The sequence below is a fragment of the Manduca sexta genome, chromosome 17 (assembly GCF_014839805.1).
Source record: "Manduca sexta isolate Smith_Timp_Sample1 chromosome 17, JHU_Msex_v1.0, whole genome shotgun sequence".
In the NCBI taxonomy this organism is placed as follows: domain Eukaryota; kingdom Metazoa; phylum Arthropoda; class Insecta; order Lepidoptera; family Sphingidae; genus Manduca; species Manduca sexta.
The window spans coordinates 4501141-4524440 of NC_051131.1; the positions used below are offsets into that span (position 1 = coordinate 4501141).

Genomic DNA, 23300 nt, shown 5'->3' on the forward strand with positions numbered 1-23300 from the left:
TTATAATATAAAAAACCGCGTTAAAATCCGAAAAAATAGTTTTATTTCCACGTCAGACATTAGCGTAAACATAAGAAATCATTTAACATTATTTAATTTCTTGGCTTCATGATTGTATAGTTATTTTTATCTATGTACAACGTTGTCATCATAAGGGTCGGCATATAGATTTAAGATTACGAGTACTATTGATACTGACGGTACGCAGGAGTCAAAACGGCTTTTAGCCACGAGAACGCAAGCAATGATTTGGGAATCTTATAACTTATAAGTAATGACATTTTGTCGAAAATATACATGGCAGTTGTGAGTCAACATTTTAACACGGTAATAAAAAAACAGAAATTTAATTTAGATACAAGTATACTAGAAAGAGATAACAAAATTGTGAACCTTATCTCTTAATTGCTTTTTCAAATAACATTGTGGTGTACTTTTAAAAACATGTACGATGTACACATTCAAAGGAAATTAATTTTCGACAGACTTTTTATTTTATTTTTATGCAATTGAATTTCAAGACGGGCTATAAATGGCAACAAAACTGTCTAGAATTAGAATTTTAAAACTGTACGTGTTACTGAACTTTGTATATTGTCATCTAGATTCTGAGACATTCGATTGTAAATCCCCTGATGCCCAGTAATGGCTACTAATGACAAGTGCTTCGAATCTTAATACTACACTGCCTCCACACCGCTGTTCACCATTATAAATATATTTAACAATGGTAGAGACACTCTCGCATACGAAAGATCTACTGCCAATTTGTACACAAATGATAAAGTTAATTTTAAAATGACCTTTAACAATGATATAAGCATGTTTAAAAACAACTGGTTTCATAAAACATTCTGAGAATCTAAATACGACAAAATCAATAACGCTATGCAATATATCCAATAGAATGCGAGTTTGTCGTAGATTTATTCATAAGATATACTATCGACGGGCGCAGGAATTCGCCGACGGGAGGATATTGCTCTCTCTACCTACCTACAGGATCGTTCCCAGCGACTGAGGGAAGCTTTTTCAGCGAGAATGAAGTCAAACGGAGTCCCTCCAGGCACGTAGGGGGCTTTTGAAAAATCCACTCCACTGTAAAGCATCCTCTTGAAGAGACTTTGAATAAGACCGTTTTTAAGTACTTGGGTCTCTGGGTAAATAAGCCACGGTGTGATGTAAATATAATAGAGCGATGTTTGAAGCGAATATTGCTCTAGATTTACATTTTCACGTACAAGTGATCATTAATCAAGTTTTGAAGTTTGTATTCATTATTTTTAATTCATAAAATAGGTTTTTTGTGTATTAGTTCTCATCACTTAGAGATGAACAATTTGTGAGCATAAAGAAACTAGGACTAACATTATATTTTTTTTCTCATACATTAAATTGAGATTTTTTTTTATTATGAATAAAATCTTTATATAGATTAAAAATTATTACAGGAAGGCATTATAACAATACGCTCGTATATTTTTATACCAGTATCAAAACTTTTTAAATATCGCTATTTTTAGTAATTTTACCACGCGTTAGTCATGCCTCGGCTGAAAGTGGAATGAATTACACTTAATACGCTGTTGTAGTGCGAAATACAGATGTAAAGAATAACCGTGACCACTGAATGTTCTTGTGAAAGCACAATGTGTAAAAATACTATGTTATGATCACGGTTCGCATATAAATCAAATTCATTTTGCCTTGCGCAACTCTTTGCGGTGAGTGAGAATTTGTGTATATGCAGTTTCAGAGACACTTTACAGTTTTATTGCGCAACGCATCTATGCGGGGTACAGATATAATCTGTGTTTAATTTTTATGAATGTTTTCACTGGTAAGCATAATAATTAAAAAACACATGACAGTTATCATTTATAAGTAGAAAGTTAACAACCTTTTTTTATATTCCAAGTTATTTTCTCACGACATGAAAATCTGAAAGGTTTTCGTAGAAATAAATGGGATAAATTGCCTTATAAGTTTATTAGCCCGGTTTTACAATACATTTATTAGTCCAGGACACGACAAAAATATAATAAGACTTTTGGAAGAGGATGGCATTCTGCGGCATTTTATGATAGTCTGGTTGCCAAGATCAACTTAATTTACCTCTTACTTCACTAATGTGCATTACTGGGGAAGAATTGAACGATACCTTAAAAAAGAACATGTATACAACAAATCAATAAAAAAATAAATCTACCTACGCCTAAGATAACAAAAAAGCGTAAAACAATCATATTTTTACAAAAGTAGAGTTGGCGTTCATATTTTGGCAAGGCTTTGACCTTACATTTAAGCATTTCTGGCGGCACCAAAACTCCTTCGCCAAATAAAATTATTTACTTATATGGTTTTATATCCAACAACCTATCAATAAAATATTGTTTTGCAAAAATAAAAATGCTTCGTGATATAAAAAGGTATTTTAACCAAAAGAAAAATATGTATACGTTTATTATTTACTGTATATTATGAATACATTATAAAACACATTTCTGCTTTACTTGTAGCGTATTCTCATACACAAATCACGGTAGCGTCACTAGGTCTTTAATATTTATCACATTCCGTACAAGTACGTTTATATGAATAATTACAACAAAAGTATACGCTCTATTTGAACTATTAAATGCCGTGATTATGGGCAAATATCCAACATTTACTTATGGATGGGCAAATTTACATCCGAGTATGTATATGGTACCATTAGCATCTCTGTCGCTTGTCACGTGACAAATATTAATAATAGTTTCTTGTTCCACGCGGCACTGTTAAGGGATTTTCAGATGTAAAATAAATTATAATAATAAATTAGTAATAAACCCTAACAGTATAATATTATAGCTGAAATTTCAGTGACCAGAATCAAAGTTGCGATAGACTAGCCAGTAATAACTAAACATGCTATATCTCCACTTCCTATACGTGATAAAACCAAATGATAATACCTACGCCAAAGTTACACCGTCACAATTTATCATTAGGGCGACAGGGAGCTTCCCCGATATATTTTCTAAAAGAAATTGACAAATGTCCTGTCAAATTTCGAAAACTTTGACGCACAGTTAAGCTTTCGTCTCAGATAATTCCACAAGAGGGCGTTATTTTCATCAAAATCAATGAGATTGTAATTTCAATAATAATTTAAGTTCCTTTGCTTAATTTTTTTACTTTTCACAAATTCAAATTTGAGGTTTTTTATTCATTTAAGAATTGCGAAAATTTCAATCGTGGTAGCATTTTGAAACACAAAGGAATCATGATCCACCATTCGTGTTTACAAGTGAAGGCACGTATACAGTAAAGTTCGTGCTGTTGCAACGATGACGACTGATTTACGCGCTGGAACCATTTTAAAAACAATCTAAATATAGTACATGCCATGAGTAATGTTACGTAAAAAAACATCATGAGTCATCGAGAAATCCCCGAGACAACCCACCAACTTGAATATCGTAAAATAACTTACCTTATATAAGTGATATGAAATTATCAAACAGCCTTTCGCAGAATCAATGCTTAAAGTAAGTCATAAAAGAGCGGTTTAAAGTTTATTTGGTCTGATCTGGAACTGACAAATCAACGTATAAGGTGGAAATAGAAGATTTTATTACCGATGAAGAATCTATAAACCATAATAAAATGCATATTGCATTATATCACGCTTATACATTGAGTAATCATTAAACAGAGCACGCTAGATACGGGCCACGGGAGTTAATATTAGCACACCGTCATGCAAATACAATAAATCATACTCCAGAAATAAAGATAACGTTGTAAAAAATAATCGATTTGCCGTTTGAAATGATTGCATCGTATTATAAATAATTATAGTCAATTCGTAAGAACTATTAATCAATATATATAAACCAGCAGTCATTAGGAATAAATAAATCGCACTTAAATGCAAACATTACTTGGAATCAGATATATTTAACTGTAAAATATTTCTTAATGATGAACGTTTATGGGCAGATTAACATTAAGGTATATATTGAAGAGATGAAAACTGACGATAGATACGAACATGTTAATGAATAAATAAAAACACACTAAACTGGTATTAATCAAAAGTTATAAATGCTAAAATGTTAATATGACTTAGAAGGTCAAAAGCTTGCTAAATGTTGAAGGTACTGCTATTCTACGAAATATATAAACAAGTAGGCATATCTAATAGTTAACAAAAGCGGTCCAGCCCAACCTAAGATAAAAGGGTCAATAGGAGAATCCAGTGCAGCTGGTCATTGTGCTGAAATCTCCAATAACTTCGCATTCCATTCAACATTTGACGTGGAAATGATAAACTGCAAAGTTCTGATATCACAGTTGGAAAATAGTCTTATTGTTAAGACATTAAAAGTTCAAATTATAATAATTGGCACTTTTAATTTCCAATATTAGTTATGTGTTATGTCTGTACGCAATCTCAAAATATCTATTTGGATCCTATTTTGTTAACTCTTCATTGTATTAGGTTTCTTAGACAAGTGGCAATGATTTAATTTACAATAGATTTTATTGTCCACTTCAATCATTGCTCAATAGCAAACATTCGAATTATAAAACAACATTTATTAATAAAAGCTTATCAAAGATCACGATTGGGCAGTGATATTTTTATTTTGTCTCGACATTTAAGCGCGGTCCAGCGAAGTGTGACCGTTGGAATCCTGCTTGTTTCACGGCCAAATGTTATTTACTTTTCAACACCTATTACATTCATGTATTATATTAAACAATTGTTAATTAAATGTTTTGATTATTTCCTTATCAGTTATTTTAAAATAGCATTATAATATGTTAAAAACAGAACGATACAAAGTAATATCTGCCATTTGCTCAAACCTTGTGTTGCAATGACCTTTTTATTGCCATTTAAGGACAAGTTTCTAGACTTTGAATGAAAGGAAAACACGGGCAGTAATCACGCAAAAGCCGTTAAAGTCTGATAGATAGCTACAGTAACTTAAATATTATCTAAACATGTATTCATTAAAAAGCTTAGCTTTGCTATAAACTTGCTTGACGTACAATAGTTAGAGATAAATTTACAAAATATCAATAACTTATAGCATTTAAAGGGCAGAGTTTTTAAAACATGCGTATATACAAAAATTGCAATAAATCACATTGTAAAAATAACACTGGATATTACATCTAAGAATTTTTCCACAGCTGCGCGGACCCACCAGACCGGAACACTTTCCAGTAATGATTTCAACATACTAGAGTTACAGGAATATCGGATCACAAGGCAGGTAACACTCAGGTGAAAGACCAGGATGTTAGCAATGTAACGCAGAATTGAGTTACATCAGAACGTGATTTGCATCGAATTTTGGTTCCTTTTAACAAACTTTTTATTTCACTACTCATTTCCTTGTTAGGAATGTTCTTCCGCGAAAAGGAGAATGGTTGCAAAAAAAGCGGTAAAGGGACAAGAGGTTGTTGCAACAATTAAGTTTCAATGCAAACACAAAAACATTCTATCTAACTGGACTTATGACTTTGAAGATTGCAGCCACAAAGAGTTGACAGTGAATAGACAATTTTCTTAGTTTCCTTATTTCTAAAATACTTTTACTCTCTCATTGCACATTTTTATTCTGAATAGTCTATTTCATAACCACTTCATCAGAATACAAAGTAACTATGCCAACCAAGCCTAGAATGTTTGTCGTCTCTAGTCTGAAACATCAAAGTTATCGTAAACGGGAAACACACCAGCCGCCGGGGAATTCCATTCGTAGGCAACTGGCATTATAAATGTAGGAGCGCAACGCTTTGTTCGCGTACGTGGGATATCCACTATCAGGGTGGAAACCCGACAAGCGTCTACAGTCTAGCCATCGCAGGGAGGCAGACAGGAAACCGCGTAATGGTTTTCTGTTCTATTATACGTTGTGGATGTAGAGCGTTTCCGTCTACTGCCATAGAAATAGAGCGACTTCAAGTGATTCATGAGGGTAAGAATGCGATTATAGCCTGGTTAGGTATACTAATATTTAGTGTGACTGAATTCTAAAATCAGGGACAGTAAGTTAATTATCATGGGTTCCATTACATATAATAACGATTAGACGTTCCACAATTGTCTCATCTGGGATCGGAAGAAATAGGAGAGGGATTAAGCATAACTTATGAGTAATTTTATCAGTCAAACAGTTTTAATTATTATTATAATAAGGGATAAAATTGCTTTCCACTCGAAAGCGCATAGAGATTACACAATATCTATTGGAGATACGTATGTTAATTAGATAAAGTTTTTAATTTTAAATGATTATAAGCAGGAAACAACTTTCGCTCTTGTTATATCTGGCACTTGGATAAATAACTAATATGCGTCAGCCCTAATATTACATGACTTGGATTGTTTAACTATCTTGTGTACTTAACGGTAAATATTCTAGGATTGTGTGCGGCGGTTGTGCCTGACCTTCTCAAGTAATGGAAACTCGGGTCACGTTTAAAACACGATCGTTAGTAGGCTTGGCACCTTAAGAATAGATTGCATTCAAATACTTTGGATTAGAAATGCAACTGACGTAACGTAATCGAAAGTTAGTTACAAAACAAAATAAATAGTAAATTCTTCAACAGATGAGGCATAAAATGATGAAAATTAAAGACTATGTGTCTAGAGATAATGGAACCTTTCTTTCCTTGTTACATTAACTGAACACGTAGTCATTTTGCGCTGCCTTTTCCCTGGTAAGGGAGCGCGGGAGGAAGAAGCGCAGTATAATTTAAGAGAGACTTGGCTTTTGTAGTGGTCGCTTGGATTATGCTGGCATGTATTCTTGTATTTACATACATATTTAGTCTTTATGATGTCGATTTCACTATATAAGATAGTCGCTTGCTAGCCAAGTATCCTGCACATCAGTATTAGTAGGTATATTCAATATTTATGCATGTTGACAATAGAGCAAATACTGAGCGTCGTCAATGAGGTATTTTCTATATTCGACATTTTACTGGATAAATTGTTATGAATTAACATTACAAATCGATACCAAACTGTGTTAAAAGCCTAATTCCGTTGGCGTTTTAATACTTCGTTCTGGGAATGAAAACAGTGTAGGTACAAGAATGATATCACTAGCGGACATTAATAATGCAACAGCGACCTTGAATTGTTGAGACCAATGTACGTCACGATTTTCTTTAACTGAACCTTAGTAACCCATCTACCTACGGGTAGGTAATTATACTCAACTGCGTAATTCTAGAAACTTCAAGGATGGTAAACACGCATTCATCATTTAATAACATTCAGCCAGCATGAAAATTAAAACAAACGAATAAAGAATCCGCTGCATTCAAACACATCTGGGAATTCCATTGTATTATCAGCGAAAATCATCGGACGCCTGCAAACAAACTGGAATAAAATGTAAACATCAAACATAAACGATAAAATCGTTGTTTTATTTTTCTATAACAATGGAAAATAATGTGAAATTCCCGAGAAAATTTGTAAATAAATTATTCCAATCATCTAATTGCTTTAATGAACTCTCCTATTTAATTAATGTTATTAATTAAATTTGTATCTCAGTTGCCAAACCCTGAATTCCATATCCGAGTGTGATAAGCGGAATTGAAAAAAGAAAAAGGAAATCCGTACTAATGTGTTAAGTCACAACTCGATAAATTCGTACTTCTGCAATAAATTTTGAAATATTTTAATACAATTACTTCATTAAACAAGTTGTCCTTTATTACATATGTTTTGTAACTTAAAACAATTACGAATTATACGTCGTAAAGTAATGAACATAAATTAGTCTTAATGAATTCATTTAATGTTCCCAAGAGTCTCTATACATACACACATACCATATCATTTGCAATATTGTTTATGTTTGTCTTAATATGTAATATGATGATATGGTACCGAGACGTAGAATGCTAAATTATAATATGGATGATTTACTCCGAAAGTTGTTTAAAAAAGCGATAACAATATTGTTCTTTCAAGGAAAGGAAACTAAGGACAAACTCGGAGTTGGACCTTCGTTGCACAAAATCCTTACTCATGTGACCAGCTCTACACGTCAACTTGTCAAGTCTTTGAACTCTATTTCAGTTGCATCGAGAGAATTGTTACTGGTGTAGATTACGACTATACAGGACGGCCGGCATAATTCTGTCAACTGACGAGGGATAATCATCTCTCGTCAGTAGACACTCTATATCAGTGGTTCTCAAACTTTTTAAATGACGGAACCCTTTTGGGAAGCAAAATACTTGATGGAACCCTACAATAAAACAATTGTTTTTATATGCGCGCTCACAAGTATACTACCCGCTCGTTTTAAGTTTGGCGCTGGCGATAGGTATGATGTTCGAAAAGTAGCGTCAGCAAAATATAATATAAAAATATTTTTTATTTAATTGTAACAATAAAAATTGTGTACGTGCATATTTGGGTAAAACTATGACACATTATAAGTTTTGTTGTCACGTGGGGGAGAGTACGCGCATTCCACAGACCGGCAAACTTAGAGCGAACGGGTTGTACAAGTATAAAATAGTTGATACGAAACTTATAAGATATTGTAGCAGCTATTGTAACACATGTTTCTACAAATACAAATCAATAAATAAATAACGTTCATAGCGTCTTGTCTCCGCGCGGCCGCGGAGCGACCAGAGAGAGGTGTTTTGATTTTTTTTTCTAAATTCTTGCGGAACCCCGACAGAGATATCACGGAACCCTAGGGTTCCGCGGAACACACTTAGAGTATAGCTGCTCTATATCAATACTCCGTTCACCATCACGTGAAGTGAGGAAACTTTGTGATGCCTGTAAAAAAAACCCAAGCCAATGATAATATCACAATTCCGTGACAGTATAGAGAGCGATAAAATGTTGAGATTGTAGAGTGACATTTTTAATTCACACAAAAAAACAAACTCGTGAAACACATAAAAAATATATTTTCACACCAAAACTGCTTAATTTGTCCCCGCATCAAGTTCACATTGTTTGTTTAATTAAGCAACGCGATTCACATTAAACACGAGGCAGTGACGAAATTATGTCACTGTTATGATCTCACCTTGTTGTTTCTGGTTAAATCCGATAGCGTGACACAACTGTGATGGTTATGTAACAATTATCTTATGACTTAATTATGTCTAGATGTTAATAGATAAATAGCTATTTGAAAGGATTTCGCAAATGCCTTTTACTGACCGAGCGCTGATATTTGTTGCTACCGTTGTAATGAAATAATAGCACAAATGAGTAATTGTTTACTCGAGCATAACGTTTTCCATTTTATTTTAAGTTACGATAATGTTCCTTTTTTATTGTTGTCCAAAGTAATATTTTTGGACTAATTTGTGTACAAAAGCTCCTTTTTATTATAAATTTAATTACCTTTACCTTGCGGCTACGCCAGCATAAATTTCTCACATTAAAGGGAGGCCTTAAATCAGAATTGTCTTAAGTCAATTTGATTCTCAAATCATACATAACATTAAACTGAAAAGCCTTCATACAAGTAAATCTAAAGTCCATAAAAGACTATCTGTCCTATACACGAAGACGCAAACTGTAGAGTATCCACACCTTATAGAATTTAGTGTTATAACAGTATTCGAATTGGGCCACGAGTTACATCTAGAACAATATTTATACGATGTTTCCACTCACATTTAAAACAATATAACGCGAGTGGCACGTAACCAAACGATTTGTTCAAGTGCGACTGTATAATATTGACATTTTACTAGCCGGTAAAACAACGTGTGTAAACGTTTTCCTATCACAACTTAGAATGTTTACGATGGAAGCAAGGCCGACAACCTGTTGCAGGATTCTACACTTGGCGAAACTCGGAGGCATATTAGTATGAGTGGTCAGTAGTGATTGGAGTACTGACTGCAAGTACCATCCGCCATCTAGATTCTGGATGGATAGGGTTTCTCAACGTTGTCATTTGTAAGATATGGTACCGTTGAAACCGATACAATGGCAGTTAACCGCAATTATTGAACTAATTTATTATCAATTAACAGTACGCTTGATCCGATTTAGCTGGTTTGAGATAATTATAAGGAATGAGAAACGAATGAGGAATTGTTGCAATTTTTTAATGTTTTAGACACAGTTTTAAATTGTCCAGAGTCACTCCATCAACTTTGAAGGATTTATAGTAATTCAAATTTTAAAAAGTTTTAAATGTCCTCATTTAGAAAATTGTGTCGCCGTGTAATTTGACTTCTAATTAGACTACAAACCTAAAGCTATGAGCAAGCAATTATTATTAGAATAGTTATGACCACATCTCGAAACCACAATGTTTACATAGACGTACCGAGTGTAAGTAATTCATTTATCATTTTTAAATGACAAACTTGAACAATTGTATTTCATACATCAGTAATAAACAAAGGCGCAAAAATACCCCCTTTCCCTAAACCCACCATCTAAGAGTCTTCTTTGGGTTATAGGACAGAGATCTTCGTTTACTGTCAAGTGAGCCACTTACCCGTTATTCAGCTTTTTTATATTTACGTACGTATATAAAACAAAATAAAAACAAATTATACAAATAATTTTAACAGTATAAAGCAAAGGCATGCGTGGGTAACTTTCGAATATTTCTTTATAACAGCAATCTAACAGTTGACAAACCTAAATGCAACACCTATAAATCGTACAAGTGATTGATTGCACGCTAAAAGAGTTAACTTTTACTCGCAAATGGAATGTGTTTTCATCACGCACTTTGCATCCACGGCACAATAACGCAAATGGCCGGTGCCACCCTGACCCCCAAATGTCATTCACGGGAATTGATCGATGCGGCCGACTATAGTAGGTACTCTCACGAATGAAAGGAAATTAAGAAAAAATTTAATGCACAAATAATTCTTTTCAAATATTCCACATTTATGATGAATTTCGTATAGAAGTTATGCGAGTACTGATTTGTTGCTGGAGTTATGAGGAGTACTTCAGCCTTTATCACGATTAGTCTGTAACCCGTGTGGTTCATATTGTTTTAATTTACAATTGTAAGATATTTCATTAAACAATTTTGTCTATAAACATTGTTTAACAGTTACGAAAGACTATGCCAAGTTAAGGCTGGTTTATAGAACGTGATGAGTTTTGAGATTAGATTGTTCGGAGTCGAGCGTGCAGTCTGCATCGTGATATCCGAAGAATGTTACTTGTTTATAAAGTAACAATTGACACGCGATACATTTATCTATACTATATCGCGATAACAACGATGTCAACAAATAATACAAATTGCAAAATATCTTTATCCGTAATAGTTTCAATATTGTTCACCACTCTCCAGTTGCAATGCTCTTACTTATCTTACGGTACATTCTAGAAATACTCAAAGTTTTGTTTATACTTGTTTATCTTTAATTCAGTGGGTGCACATAGGTGGGTGTCAAGCCAATTTTCGTCGCGATGAATTCAAAACATGGCCGCTGAACTTGTCATTAAGTGGGGCTCAAATTACACGTTTGGAAATTGTCGTTCGCACGTGGGCATCCGCCGACAATAAGAGCTAACGTTCAGTCTTCACAACCAGTTCGTGCGATAATAGGCTAATGTAGAGCACCCAATGAAATTCCGATAACGATTACATAATGCTTACCGTTTGTAATTATTATAACATGGAAATTATGATCAAAATCTATTATCAATATTTACGTAAGTTTTGAAAGGCATATTACCTACGCAACTTAACTCTCTTGATAAAGTAATTATAAATATCGAGTGTTCTGAACCACCTATCTATTTAATGTCATAATGAACTGATGAAAGTTGATGACTCAATTACGTTTGCGGCGTTTAATCCCATTTACCGGATACGCGTAATAAAATAAAAAGCGATAAAAGATTGCATCATAAAATTGACTACGTAAACGGACAATATTGCAAATTGGCAAACGTCGCTCTTTATGACCCGTGGTCACGGGAAGCGAATGAGGTCGCAAAGGTAACGGCACCGCTTCCATAGAGGAAATGGCAGTTTAGATTGATCGCCGATGGGCCTACATCGTGTTAGGATTGCCTATTAGCTGTACAGAGTACTTCTATAGGGAACATTTTTATACCTATATGCAAGTTTACATCTATTATGAAGCCATTAAAGCACTAAGCCCAGACGCGACTAGACAACCGATTAGAACTTTATAGGGTGTTTTAACAGGATTACGAAATGTCGATACTATTGAACATACATTACGTGAGCACTCGCGTTTAATCGGCACATTCATTTCTTTCGAGTAATTGTGTGTTGTGTAATATTAGAACCGAAAAAATTACCTATCATAAAAAATAATAACCGCGCGCTTCTATCATCGTGATAGTCGTTATTTTTTGCTGTTATTTTGAAAAAATTATTACAGTAAGACGGTTTTAATCGACGGGGCAGAAAGACCAATGGCGCCAAACCGCGGTTGTACGTCACGCGCGCTCTACGGAGAAAGTGAATTGCTAACAATGGTTAAACGCATTCGTTAGCCCAGAAAACAATACACGAAAATGCGATTTTTGAGTCACGTAAAGTAAATTCCGCAATGTTACACGCTGTCGAAACTTTAAACTGCGCACCCTTGAAACCTCAAGGGAAATTGCTTAGCATTTAATTGCTTGTAAATGCTGGGTAACTGTTTGTTAATTTCGTGTTACAATTATAAATAGATACATCCTGTAATATTCTCAGGTAGGTATATTAAAAATAATGAACCAAGAAGCGACCATGCATAGGATTTAGATGCTGGTTTCAAAAATCTAATAATGAACAATCATTTTATAGATTTACATCTAAGCGACACCATCGTCACGACGATTTTCAAAATATTTTGATGCAAATCAACGATACCTGAGCATTCGCTATTTCTCTATTGATTTGTAAAGGCCAAGAAACAATTGCATCGCAGCTATGCGGAAATTGCTTGTTAAAACTGAGAGACTGCGAGCATTGCCTAGCGCGACCGCAATGCTGAAGGAAAGATAAATCTCTGCGTAAATATATTCCAAAGATTCGTGTTGATAAGGTCAAATCCGGCTAGGATTATTTTATTGGTTTGATAACCGGTAATAAATAACTATCAAAACAAATTGCAAATTCAAGGCGTTCTTCTTTTGATTGTAGAACTTGCAACAGCAAATATTGTAGAATATACGATTTAACCAAAATGTTGCTTCAGATAAATCCAGTACATGGTGCACCCACACTTCAGCTGATTTATTTCCGTACCTTGATACTAAAGAGGACGAGCATTAAATTAAGATTAAATGCGAACTCTTGGTCAATGCACGTATGTGAAGTTGAATAATCCGCACTTGGGCCTCCATGTCTTGGTTGTCGAACCTAGGGTCTCATTGGCTAAATAGTGTAAGTATAGCCAATGAGACTCTAGATTCGATAGGTCAGGATTAGACCAATGAAAAAATAAACAATTAAAACTTTAAATTAAATATAATTTTTAATTTCTAAACCAATTTTTTTATCTAATCGTATATACGCTATCTATGTTTAAAGTTTGTGTTCAAGTGAATATATAGCAAAGGTATGTAAAAGTTATTGTATTTTAAAACAGTTCGATTCGAAGTTCGATCGAGAACCGGTATACAACGTAACCAAGTAACAGGAGTCGAGTTTTTGCCGACGTTATGATCACTCGTAAAAACAATAAACAATGTTTACTTTTCAAAACTGGATCTTGGGTTATTAATTTTTTGCGAGAGGACCTGTGGCCAATGCCGACACACATACTATATTAAACATGTCAGGGTCAGCTCTGGTGTAACTGATAAGAGATAACGCAATTCTAAGAAGAGGGATTAGGCAAACATGCTTTGCAATGTTGTCAAACACTACGCATGTGTGTTTTGTTACATACATACTACACTTACAGCGGTATTCAGTAGTTATGTATGTGATACCCACCCGTCCGACAACTTTTCCTTTTGTCACAACTGCCGCGTTTTACGCCGCGACTGAAAATAACATTAGCCGTTTACCATTTGCATCACAATTGGAAGTCTTTTTAAATATTCTGTATTCGTTCGCCGGCGTACCAAGGTACATAAATTAAGCGGAATTTCGTTATCTACTAAGGAATATTTGTATAATTTAGCACATAAGTAGTCATTAAATTACTGAGTGCTATAAAATTATAATTTTGCCAGTCAAGAGTCCCGCACGTGTGCATCAGAATAGGCGAGTGTTCATTCGTCGAAATGTGTTTGATTAGATTGATTCGCTTTTTAACTAAACACACACACTTATGGCACATTAAATGTGCTATATCACGCAAGGTAAAGTGAAAACGATGATCATTGCAATGAATTGGACACCGACAATAGATAGTCTACAGTCACGGGTCGACACGAATCAACCATCAGACACAGTTTCAGGTGAAACTTGTCCAAGGCACAAGAATAAAAGTAAAGAATACGACAAAATGTTTTGGTTACTTTCATTCGAAACGCTTCAATGTTTCCGCAATAAAAATAAAATATAAACGTTACCAAACAAACGTTAGAAATCATGGCATCGACGAATGCTACGTTTATTCAACTAAGCACTTAGTTGATATACTTAATAATAATAATAATAACCCTAGAATCGGTATAATATAAGTACTGGCCCATTTCTGGAAACGAGCCTACTATACTAAGTGGACACCTCTAGGTATTTAATGAAACATAGTTTTAATTAGTCTAAAACTAGTTTGAATACATCCAAGGTCCAATATTTTCGTATATCTGGCACATAATCCAATAAAACGGGCTCAACTGAGGTCACGCGACTTGAGCACCTCATCGATATAATAAGCCGCGATGACCTAACGCGGCGCGCATATATTCCTAAAGTTGCTTTGTTACTTTCCTTATCTTCAAAATATGTTAACACATAGGGGAATTACGTACTTAGCATGCAAAGTGCAACATAATGCATTCACAAACAACCTTTTTTGGTTTGCGTGATGTAACACATCCTCAATTGCAATACAACTCAACTGTTTCATATTTGTGTAACATCAGTAATAAAATGTTACAGTTTCATTTTGTTACAATAATATTTTCGGTACATATTTAATCTGCTTATAAAATGATAGTATAATAGAATAGATTTTTTATTGCCTCATATCTAGGGAATAGATTTCTTCCTCAAGAAATTAGAATGTCTATTCATTGTAACTTATGTAATTGTAGTTTGGCAATGAAATAGATCTAGTAGCAAGAATGAATGAAAATTATTTGTATTTATGGCACAATGAATAGAAATAATATTGTAAGCACCAAAAGATTACAGTATATATATCCGATATAAAATCATCAATGCAATGTGATCTAAGAATAGTTTACGTTCCTTCTTAACCCATTTATATACATCTGTTCAAAGTGGATCATCCCACAAAATAATAAGATCAACAAATATGAGTGCAGGAACATTAGATCTTCTTATAATACTATAGATGAACTAAGTTCATTTAGCATTATAGATCCTTTAAATTAATAAATGTAATTTAGAAATGAACAAATCATTTAGCAAATTTAATATGTAAAATTACTAGTGCAGAATTTTTTTAAAGAGATAAATTTAGTTCATTTATCCAATAGCAGTCAATATGAAAGCTATTAAAATTGCAAACAATCCCAACAAAAATAATATGGAAGAAACATTTATAGTATTCAACATAGATGATTTAATTGATGCATGTAGCACAACAATATAGCTATTTATAAAGTCTGAAAGTTTGAAAAACACCCAACAAAGTATAATACACTAGCTTAACTCAAATGTAAAATCAAGTGCAGTTTGTATTATTAATAAAAATATTGTAATATGAGTTTAGAACCTAAATAACCTTATCCAGTGTTCTAAAAATGCAATGTAACATTTATTCAAGTACAATGAGAAGATTGACTCACCAGTTCTAGGAGAGATAGGCACGGCTGGCTTCGGTGCAGAGTTTGAACATAATCTTCCAATTTTCGTTGGTGGTTTTAACCCTGAGGGTTTCGGCAGAGAGGAAGGTCTTGTGGAGTCAGCCTTGTTCGTGGTAGCTGTGCTTGTTGTCGACGTGGTGTCGGAGGACGCCACGGAGGCCGGAGCTGGCAGTGGCGGTCCAGAATCCGGCACATCTTGCGTATCACTCATTTTATATTCACTTTTTTAACACTTAATAACCGTTCCGACCCGTTACGTGCGTTTTACATTATTTATACCAAATTATACTTATAGCGATATATTTTAAAAAACGTCGCGTCTCAAATCATCGTACGACTAATAGAGTACGAAAATATCTCAAGTTCCCGCGCAATAACACGATGGAAAATCTGGATCACGGCCAGTTCGTGTTATTATTGTGGACAATGATAAACAAAAATTGCAAAAGTCGCGCGTATCATATGTTCGTTTTTAATTTCATCACATGTGTTAATAAATCAGCACATGCAATGCTCCCTTTCCACATATAAAACTGTGTGTATACTTAAAACAAGCGTGTCATAATGCAATATTTAACGGCATACCTTGAAGAAATAGAGCACGAAAAGTGCTGCTTCAAAGAAAAACTCGAGAGATTTTACCGCTCGTTGATACCAGCTGAGCTTGACCGTTGACGTTATCACTATCACTGCACACGTATTATTTACAGTACATAAATTTATATTTAAACACTATTTTAAATTATTCGATACGATATACGTAGTACGTAAAATAACAAGCCCGCTATATAATTATAAACGAAACATAAAACAATCACAAATACACAAGAAACTGGAAGGCGACCGTCCTCTCATTACGTTCAAAACTTCAAAATTACGTTTCGTTTCGTTACTTGTTTCTTTTATTTTATAAAAAATTCGACATTATTTTTTTTTTATTTTTAAAGAAAACACGTAATAAAATTATTTGAAGAGAGAATTTGTGTTCAAATGTATTTGAATATAAATTTAATTCTGTAATTTTGGGAATGTATAAATCAAATTAGTGTGGGATTTTGCACACGTGTAAAACTAGTCCCAGAGGGCGCCACCAAAGTAAAATATTAGTCGTATAGAGGAGTGTAGAAAAATAAAATTTATGAATTGCTGTCGAATATTGACCACTGGGCGACCACTGACCACTAGTATTATTCATTGTAATAGTATTGTTAAACGTTGCAGTTTTAAGTTTCAACTTTATTTCAACTTTATTTAGTTTACAATAGTATTAAGTTATATTTAGAAACGCTTTAAAATGTTCCTTAGTAAGTTAAGTGTTGGAAATAATTTTAGTTATTTTGTTTGAATTTTATTTTATTGTTATCGCTGTCATAATATTGTTAGATTTAGAGTTAGATTATATTGTTAGATGTAAGTGTTTTGGCTAAGTGCTGTAAACTTTCATTGAATTATAATAATAAATAAATAAATAAATTTCAACTATGATTATTTTTTCGACTTGCCGGATTAAAAGTACATTTTTTTATTCTACATGTATGACGTCACTTAATATGTCATTTGTCAGTTGTCACTTCAAATGTCACCAGTCACGAAATTTCATGAAAGGAAAAATACGCGTGAAAAAGTCAAAGCGGCGCGGCGGTCTACGGTCAAATGTTTTCATCATGCAATAGACTGTGATAAACCAAGTGTCTTTCATGAATTAACAGATATAATGGAATAACTTATGGTATAATATATCATACAACATGAAGCTCATTTTTAAAAGCATTGAAAAAGATGGATGCGGGTAAGTTCTCTTTCACAAAGATTATTATCTCTGTACAATATGTTATATCTTTGTTATTTATTTAGGAGTATCGGGCTCATCCCGGAAGAGCCGGAGGACATGTGGCACGCGTTCAACCTGATCGCTGAAGGAGACGCTGTAACTGCATCGACAGTTCGTAAGGTCCAGACGGAATCCTCGACTGGCTCCTCAACAAGCAACAGAGTGAGAACCACTCTTACAATCACCGTCGAAAACATTGATTTTGACACGCAAGCATGTGTTTTGCGACTAAAAGGTCGCAATATTGTGGAGAATCAGTATGTCAAGGTATGAAATGGTTTTTCATGTTTGGTGTATTGGTTATTTGAAATCAACGTAGTTTGAACATAACACAATCAATACTAAAAGGCGTAGTTAGTTGTATATTGCATCCTTTGTATCATAATTTATTTTAATATTCCTTTACCCAAGTTATAATTTATTACAGAACAATGTGTTTATGACTGGAAAATCCAAATAGGTTTTAAGTGTGTGGGTTTTAATCATTATATGAATATAATAATATTATTGAAGTGTGTAGTAGATATTTGTTTTGGCTTAATAATTTCTATCTTAGTATATTGTGGTATAATTTTTATCAAAACTGGGCTTTCAGACATAAATTGAAAACAAACCATTAAAAAAATATTAATGACTTATTTACCTTACAGATGGGGGCATATCATACATTAGATTTGGAATTAAATAGAAAATTCACATTAAAGAAGGCACTATGGGATTCTGTGGCATTGGAGAGAGTCGACACAGCCTGTGATCCCGCAACAAATGCTGATGTGGCTGCTGTAGTGATGCAGGAAGGGCTTGCACATGTCTGTCTGATCACACCATCAATGACATTAGTGCGGTCGAAGATTGATATGAACATACCAAGAAAACGAAAAGGATTTGTGCAACAACATGAGAAAGTAATTGATCATTATCTTTTTGTTTTTTTGTATTCCAATTTCAATTAGCATTTTGATAATTATTGGTATTTGTAATACTAAATATCCAAATGAGTTATAATTAAAATAATAATAATTTGTGTTTTTATTACCGTTCTCTTTGCATATCAAAGGGTATTGGTACGTAAAGTATGTAAAAGAAACACTGCATACTTAAACTATGTTTTGAATGTATAACATAGATATATTATTTTTGGGTTTTTCAGGGTCTAAACAAATTCTATGATGCAGTTATGCAGGCAATACTGAGACCAAAAAATGTGGATTTCAACATTGTAAAGTGTGTGATCATAGCATCACCTGGCTTTGTCAAAGATCAATTTTTTGACTACATGATCCAGCAGGCCATCAAAACTGATAACAAACTTTTATTGGATAACAGAGGAAAGTTTTTATTAGTTAAGGCAGCATCTGGTTTTAAACATTCTTTGAAAGGTCTGTTATGCACATGTTTAATCAATGACACAATTTCTGTTAGAAGAATTTTTTTGCACTAAATCTATTTTGGTAAAGCTTAAGACAATAGTGTATGATTTTGTTTGCAGAAGTCTTACAAGAGCCTGCAGTATTAGCCAAGATTTCAGACACAAAAGCAGCGGGAGAAGTGAAATTATTGGAAAGTTTCTACACTATGTTACAGTTGGAACCTGCTAAAGCTTTTTATGGAAAAAAGCATATAGATAAAGCTAATGAGGCACAAGCCATTGAGACTCTGATGATTTCTGATAAACTATTCAGGTAATATTTTTCACACTTCTTACATTTTTGTAATTTTTATTTTTTGCACCAGGTCCTTCAAATGTGACATATTATTTTATAATTCCGATTTTTGCAGATGTCAAGACATTCAGAAAAGGAAAGAGTATGTAGCAATAGTAGATAGTGTCAGAGAGAATGGTGGAGATGTCAGGATTTTTTCCAGTATGCATGTGTCTGGTGAACGTAAGTTGTAATTGATATATGTATCAAGTTCTTAGTACACAGCAGATATAAATAATGGTTATTCAATTATTTCTGTGATGAAGGCTCTAAAAATATAATTGTTAAAGCAAGATTAAGTAAGGCCAGACTCTTTAGCCCATGATAAGTTGAAGTTTGAATAACATCATTCGGGGTTATACCTGTTTAGATAAATTAATAAAATAAAATGGCTTCAGAATGGATGGTCACTACACTTACATGGCTATAGTTTTAGTTGACTGAAGCATTGTTTTTAATTACATTTTTACATGTTGTTTTCAGAATTAGACCAACTTACGGGGATTGCAGCTGTGCTGCGGTTTCCTATGCCGGAGCTCGAAGACAGTGACGCTGAGGATGGAGATAGTGAAAGTGATTCCGATTAGTAAAATATAATATTATTTAAAATGACAATTTAAGTTACATACTGTAGTAATTATATTTGATCTGTATACTGTAATCGTTATTAATTACACAGATATTGTTACTATACTCATAGCAAAGTTGCTCTATAAGACTATTTATAACTTCAATTAGATTTCTTTTATTATTTTTGATAACTTTTATGTAAGTTGCTTAAGTAAAAATAATACAATTAATTATTCATGATTGACAAATGCTACATTTGATCCTCGTTGTTTTTGTGTTGTAATGCCCTGTCAGTTACTGTTGTATTGAATATGTATTTGTTGCGATTATGTAAATACAATGTATATGCAATAGCTCAAATAAAATACTATTTTGTTACAAATTTTATTTAATTTCAGGCAGTAGCTGCTTCAAATGCTTGCATCCTTTGCTTCTTTTTTTCTGCTTTCTTTTCTTCCTTGACCTTCTCGTCATGTAGGCGCCTCTTTTTCCTCAGCAACCATATTTCCTTCTTTCGTTCTTCCTGACCAGCCTTCATGCTCTTGTATAGTTTCTTGTGTTTCTTGCGAACAAGCTTTTCACGTAATCTGAATGCTTGTTTGTCTTCAATCTCCTTTTGATAAGGATGCTCCTTGTATGTGACGCCGGTAGTGACAGCCATTGATTTTTTCTGAAATTAAACAAAGTTATAAAATGACAAGTGAAATATGCATTTAAAAAATTTACAACTTCTCTTTAGCAAGAAATATCCTGGAATTAAAAAGATTTTCTTTCAAAATGTTAATATTGAATAAATACTTTATGATTTCAGTCTTAATAGAATATGATACTTGTTTTGTTTTGTATCTCAAACATCCTTTTTTGTTTCGTGTTATAGAAAAATCTATGCATAGATTTTTTAAAAATAAAACCTATACCTTTTCCTTGGCCAATTTCTTTTTCTGCGGATCCATATCATCATTATCATCTTCATCATCATTGTCTTCTCCTGATGGGGAATCCTCAGCCACTTCATCTCTGTATTGCTTGGCTAGAGCCTCATCAGCATCACCTTCTGAATCTTCTTCACTTTCCTCCTCCTTGTCCTCATCGCTGGCTTCTTCTATGTCAGTACCAGATTGATCATCATCTGTAATAAAATAATAAGGTGAATGAGAATGAGCACCTTCTAATAGGCTTCATGGATATTTTTGATATTATAAATTGATTTCTTTTCATTCAGAGTAAATTCTATTCTTTAGTATGATATTATGTGTTATGAAGTAATAAAGTCCAAATTTTACTTACCAAGTGGTTTGAAGTCAGGATTGTTCATCTGTGCAACTTCAGGTGGTATGTAAACTTGGTCCTTAATCTTGTCCACAAATGGTGATAAATGGGGAGGTAATACTGCACCCATCAAATATTTGTTGATAGGCAAAAGTGTTCTTGCATTAACACTATCAAATACCCATTGTGGTTGTACATAATACCGTGAAAGGTACTGTTTTTCCATACTTGGTCTATCTACAATTTGATATGCAATTGTCTCATCAGATTCGTCAAATGTAGCACCAACAAAGTGATCTTTGTCCCAGGAGCATTCACCTCCAAAACAGCGTATAATGAAGACCATTGGTTCTCTTGGCACTTCTCTGTTTATGAAGAATTTGAGGCCTTTGAATAGTGTTTTTAATTTTTTAACTTTTTCTGCTTCAAGTTTTGCCTCTTCAAGTTTTTTGGGGTCTTCATCTTCAGTGGGGAATACATCAATTTCAGGGAGTTCCTCTGCTTCATTTGCACCTTCTACTCTTGCTAACGACAAGTTCATGGCAGCTATTCTCTCTGCTACATAGGTATGTTCATCAATCAAATCCTTGTCTTTTTCAGCAGAGAAACTTGCTGGCAATTTTGGTGGATAAACCAAATTCAAAGTGTGAAATAATTTGAAATTCACAAAACCCAACATCATTGTGTAGAATTCAACAAATGTTGACATGATTTTAAAATCAACATCATTTTTGTTTTGTGGCTGAAATTATACATATTAGATGTTAATATATACAGTGAATTATATTAAATTGGTTTAATGTAAAAGAATCAATTTATATTAAATTTACCTGGAATGAAAAGTGATGTGGCACAATCCATGTTATAGTTTGGCCTTCCAATTCTACTTGATAATAGAATCCTTTGACAGAGACAAATACTTTACGCAGTGCCTTTGCAGTGATTACAGCATGCATGAACTCAACAGTGAGCCTTCTGCACAACATAGATTGGTCTCTTGGAACTCTTTTTAAGGATGGAAAAGTGCTGAACAAGAAGCAAAGGGTAAGACAGTCATCCAAGTCTCTCAGTGCATCCACAAATGTTGGATATCTTTCCTTCACGATGTGGTCAATGTTAATGTCTGGATAGTCACGGAAATATTTTCTCATTTTTCCATATTCCTTCATGGCACGAGCGCGCCGAATTTTTTGTTGGTAAACCTAGAATTTAATTATAAATTTAAATAAACAGCATTACACATTTTTGTTCTTAAGTAGTAAATAGAGTTGCGCTAGCATTAATTCTGTTTTTTTTGTGGTTCTTGATGTGCTTCAACCTTAGAATTTAACAATTCACAAACCAAGTATACCACTAACACCACTAGGACAATTATGCAATAAAAAATGAAGAGTTAAGGAAAATAGAATTGTTTACCTTCAGTTCGCGTAGTTTCCATATTATAGGCTCGTGTAACAGGAATTTTATATCTTTTGTGTGATATAAAGTTTTGATGCCGCCAGCACCTTTCTGCGCTCGTTTACGGTTTCGTGGCTCGCGAGGATATATTCCTTTCAATATGCAAATACGTCTAAAATCTTTTAAGGTTAGCTGTAGTTTCTTCAGTGCAGCCTTTCGTGTCATAAATTGCGCTCCTTCTCCGGACGAATACTATGGACAAAACTTTGGTTATAACCAACTCATAACACGTGTTGTTAAATGTAATGTGGAAAAGTTTACCTTCTTCTTCTTTTTTGAAACCATTTTGCGTTAATTTGTTTCTTTAAAGCACTTTAAACTAATTACTATGTTTTTTACTTATTGATTGTAATTTTTATAAATCTACGCAATAGAAACACGCATTTTTACACAGCTATCATTTTGACAAGAGTTTATTTGACATTTAACAAAAATGACATAAAATATTAATTGTTGCCAGATGATGTTTTGTATTATCCTCAAATTAGGTTAAGTAGTTACC

General features: G+C 33.6%; 3 protein-coding genes across 16 annotated transcripts in view; 1 reads left to right on the forward strand and 2 right to left on the reverse strand.

Moving 5' to 3' along the window:
• The window catches only part of LOC115445150 (restin homolog), a 53534-nt gene extending 36691 nt beyond the window's left edge, over window positions 1-16843 (reverse strand). For 6 of the 14 annotated variants that reach the window (XM_030171295.2, XM_030171293.2, XM_030171291.2 and 3 more), the window contains exon 1: window positions 15950-16842. In XM_030171295.2, coding sequence (XP_030027155.1) covers window positions 15950-16178 — 229 coding nt within the window. In that variant the 5' untranslated portion in view covers window positions 16179-16842. Of the gene's footprint in view, window positions 1-15949 lie in introns of all 14 variants that reach the window. The other 8 variants (XM_030171292.2, XM_030171288.2, XM_037439613.1 and 5 more) reach the window with 5 other exon arrangements.
• Window positions 16844-17519: 676 nt separating this feature from the next.
• LOC115445164 (protein pelota) lies at window positions 17520-20453 on the forward strand. Its single transcript, XM_030171342.2, has 7 exons — window positions 17520-17756; window positions 17822-18065; window positions 18449-18703; window positions 18949-19177; window positions 19288-19480; window positions 19578-19684; window positions 19985-20453. Exons 1-7 carry the CDS (start codon window positions 17716-17718, stop codon window positions 20086-20088), a joined length of 1173 nt encoding a protein of 390 aa, XP_030027202.1. The 5' UTR covers window positions 17520-17715; the 3' UTR covers window positions 20089-20453.
• Window positions 20442-23265, reverse strand: LOC115445162 (pescadillo homolog). Its single transcript, XM_030171337.2, has 6 exons — window positions 23060-23265; window positions 22757-22990; window positions 22171-22542; window positions 21359-22082; window positions 20989-21200; window positions 20442-20741 (listed from the first exon to the last, which is right to left on the reverse strand). Exons 1-6 carry the CDS (start codon window positions 23081-23083, stop codon window positions 20466-20468), a joined length of 1842 nt encoding a protein of 613 aa, XP_030027197.1. The 5' UTR covers window positions 23084-23265; the 3' UTR covers window positions 20442-20465.
• Between the last annotated feature and the right edge of the window lie 35 nt (window positions 23266-23300).

Excerpts from the sequence above, each read along its gene's own strand:
- LOC115445164 (XM_030171342.2), top strand. The coding sequence starts at position 17,716 with ATGAAGCTCATTTTTAAAAGCATTGAAAAAGATGGATGCGG. Across the intron at positions 18,066-18,448 it reads TGGAGAATCAGTATGTCAAG|ATGGGGGCATATCATACATT; the intron begins GTATGAAATGGT and ends TTTACCTTACAG. Across the intron at positions 18,704-18,948 it reads TTGTGCAACAACATGAGAAA|GGTCTAAACAAATTCTATGA; the intron begins GTAATTGATCAT and ends TGGGTTTTTCAG.
- LOC115445162 (XM_030171337.2), bottom strand. The coding sequence starts at position 23,083 with ATGGTTTCAAAAAAGAAGAAGAAG. Across the intron at positions 21,201-21,358 it reads TCCTGACTTCAAACCACTTG|ATGATGATCAATCTGGTACT; the intron begins GTAAGTAAAATT and ends ATTTTATTACAG. Across the intron at positions 20,742-20,988 it reads AGAAATTGGCCAAGGAAAAG|AAAAAATCAATGGCTGTCAC; the intron begins GTATAGGTTTTA and ends GTTTAATTTCAG.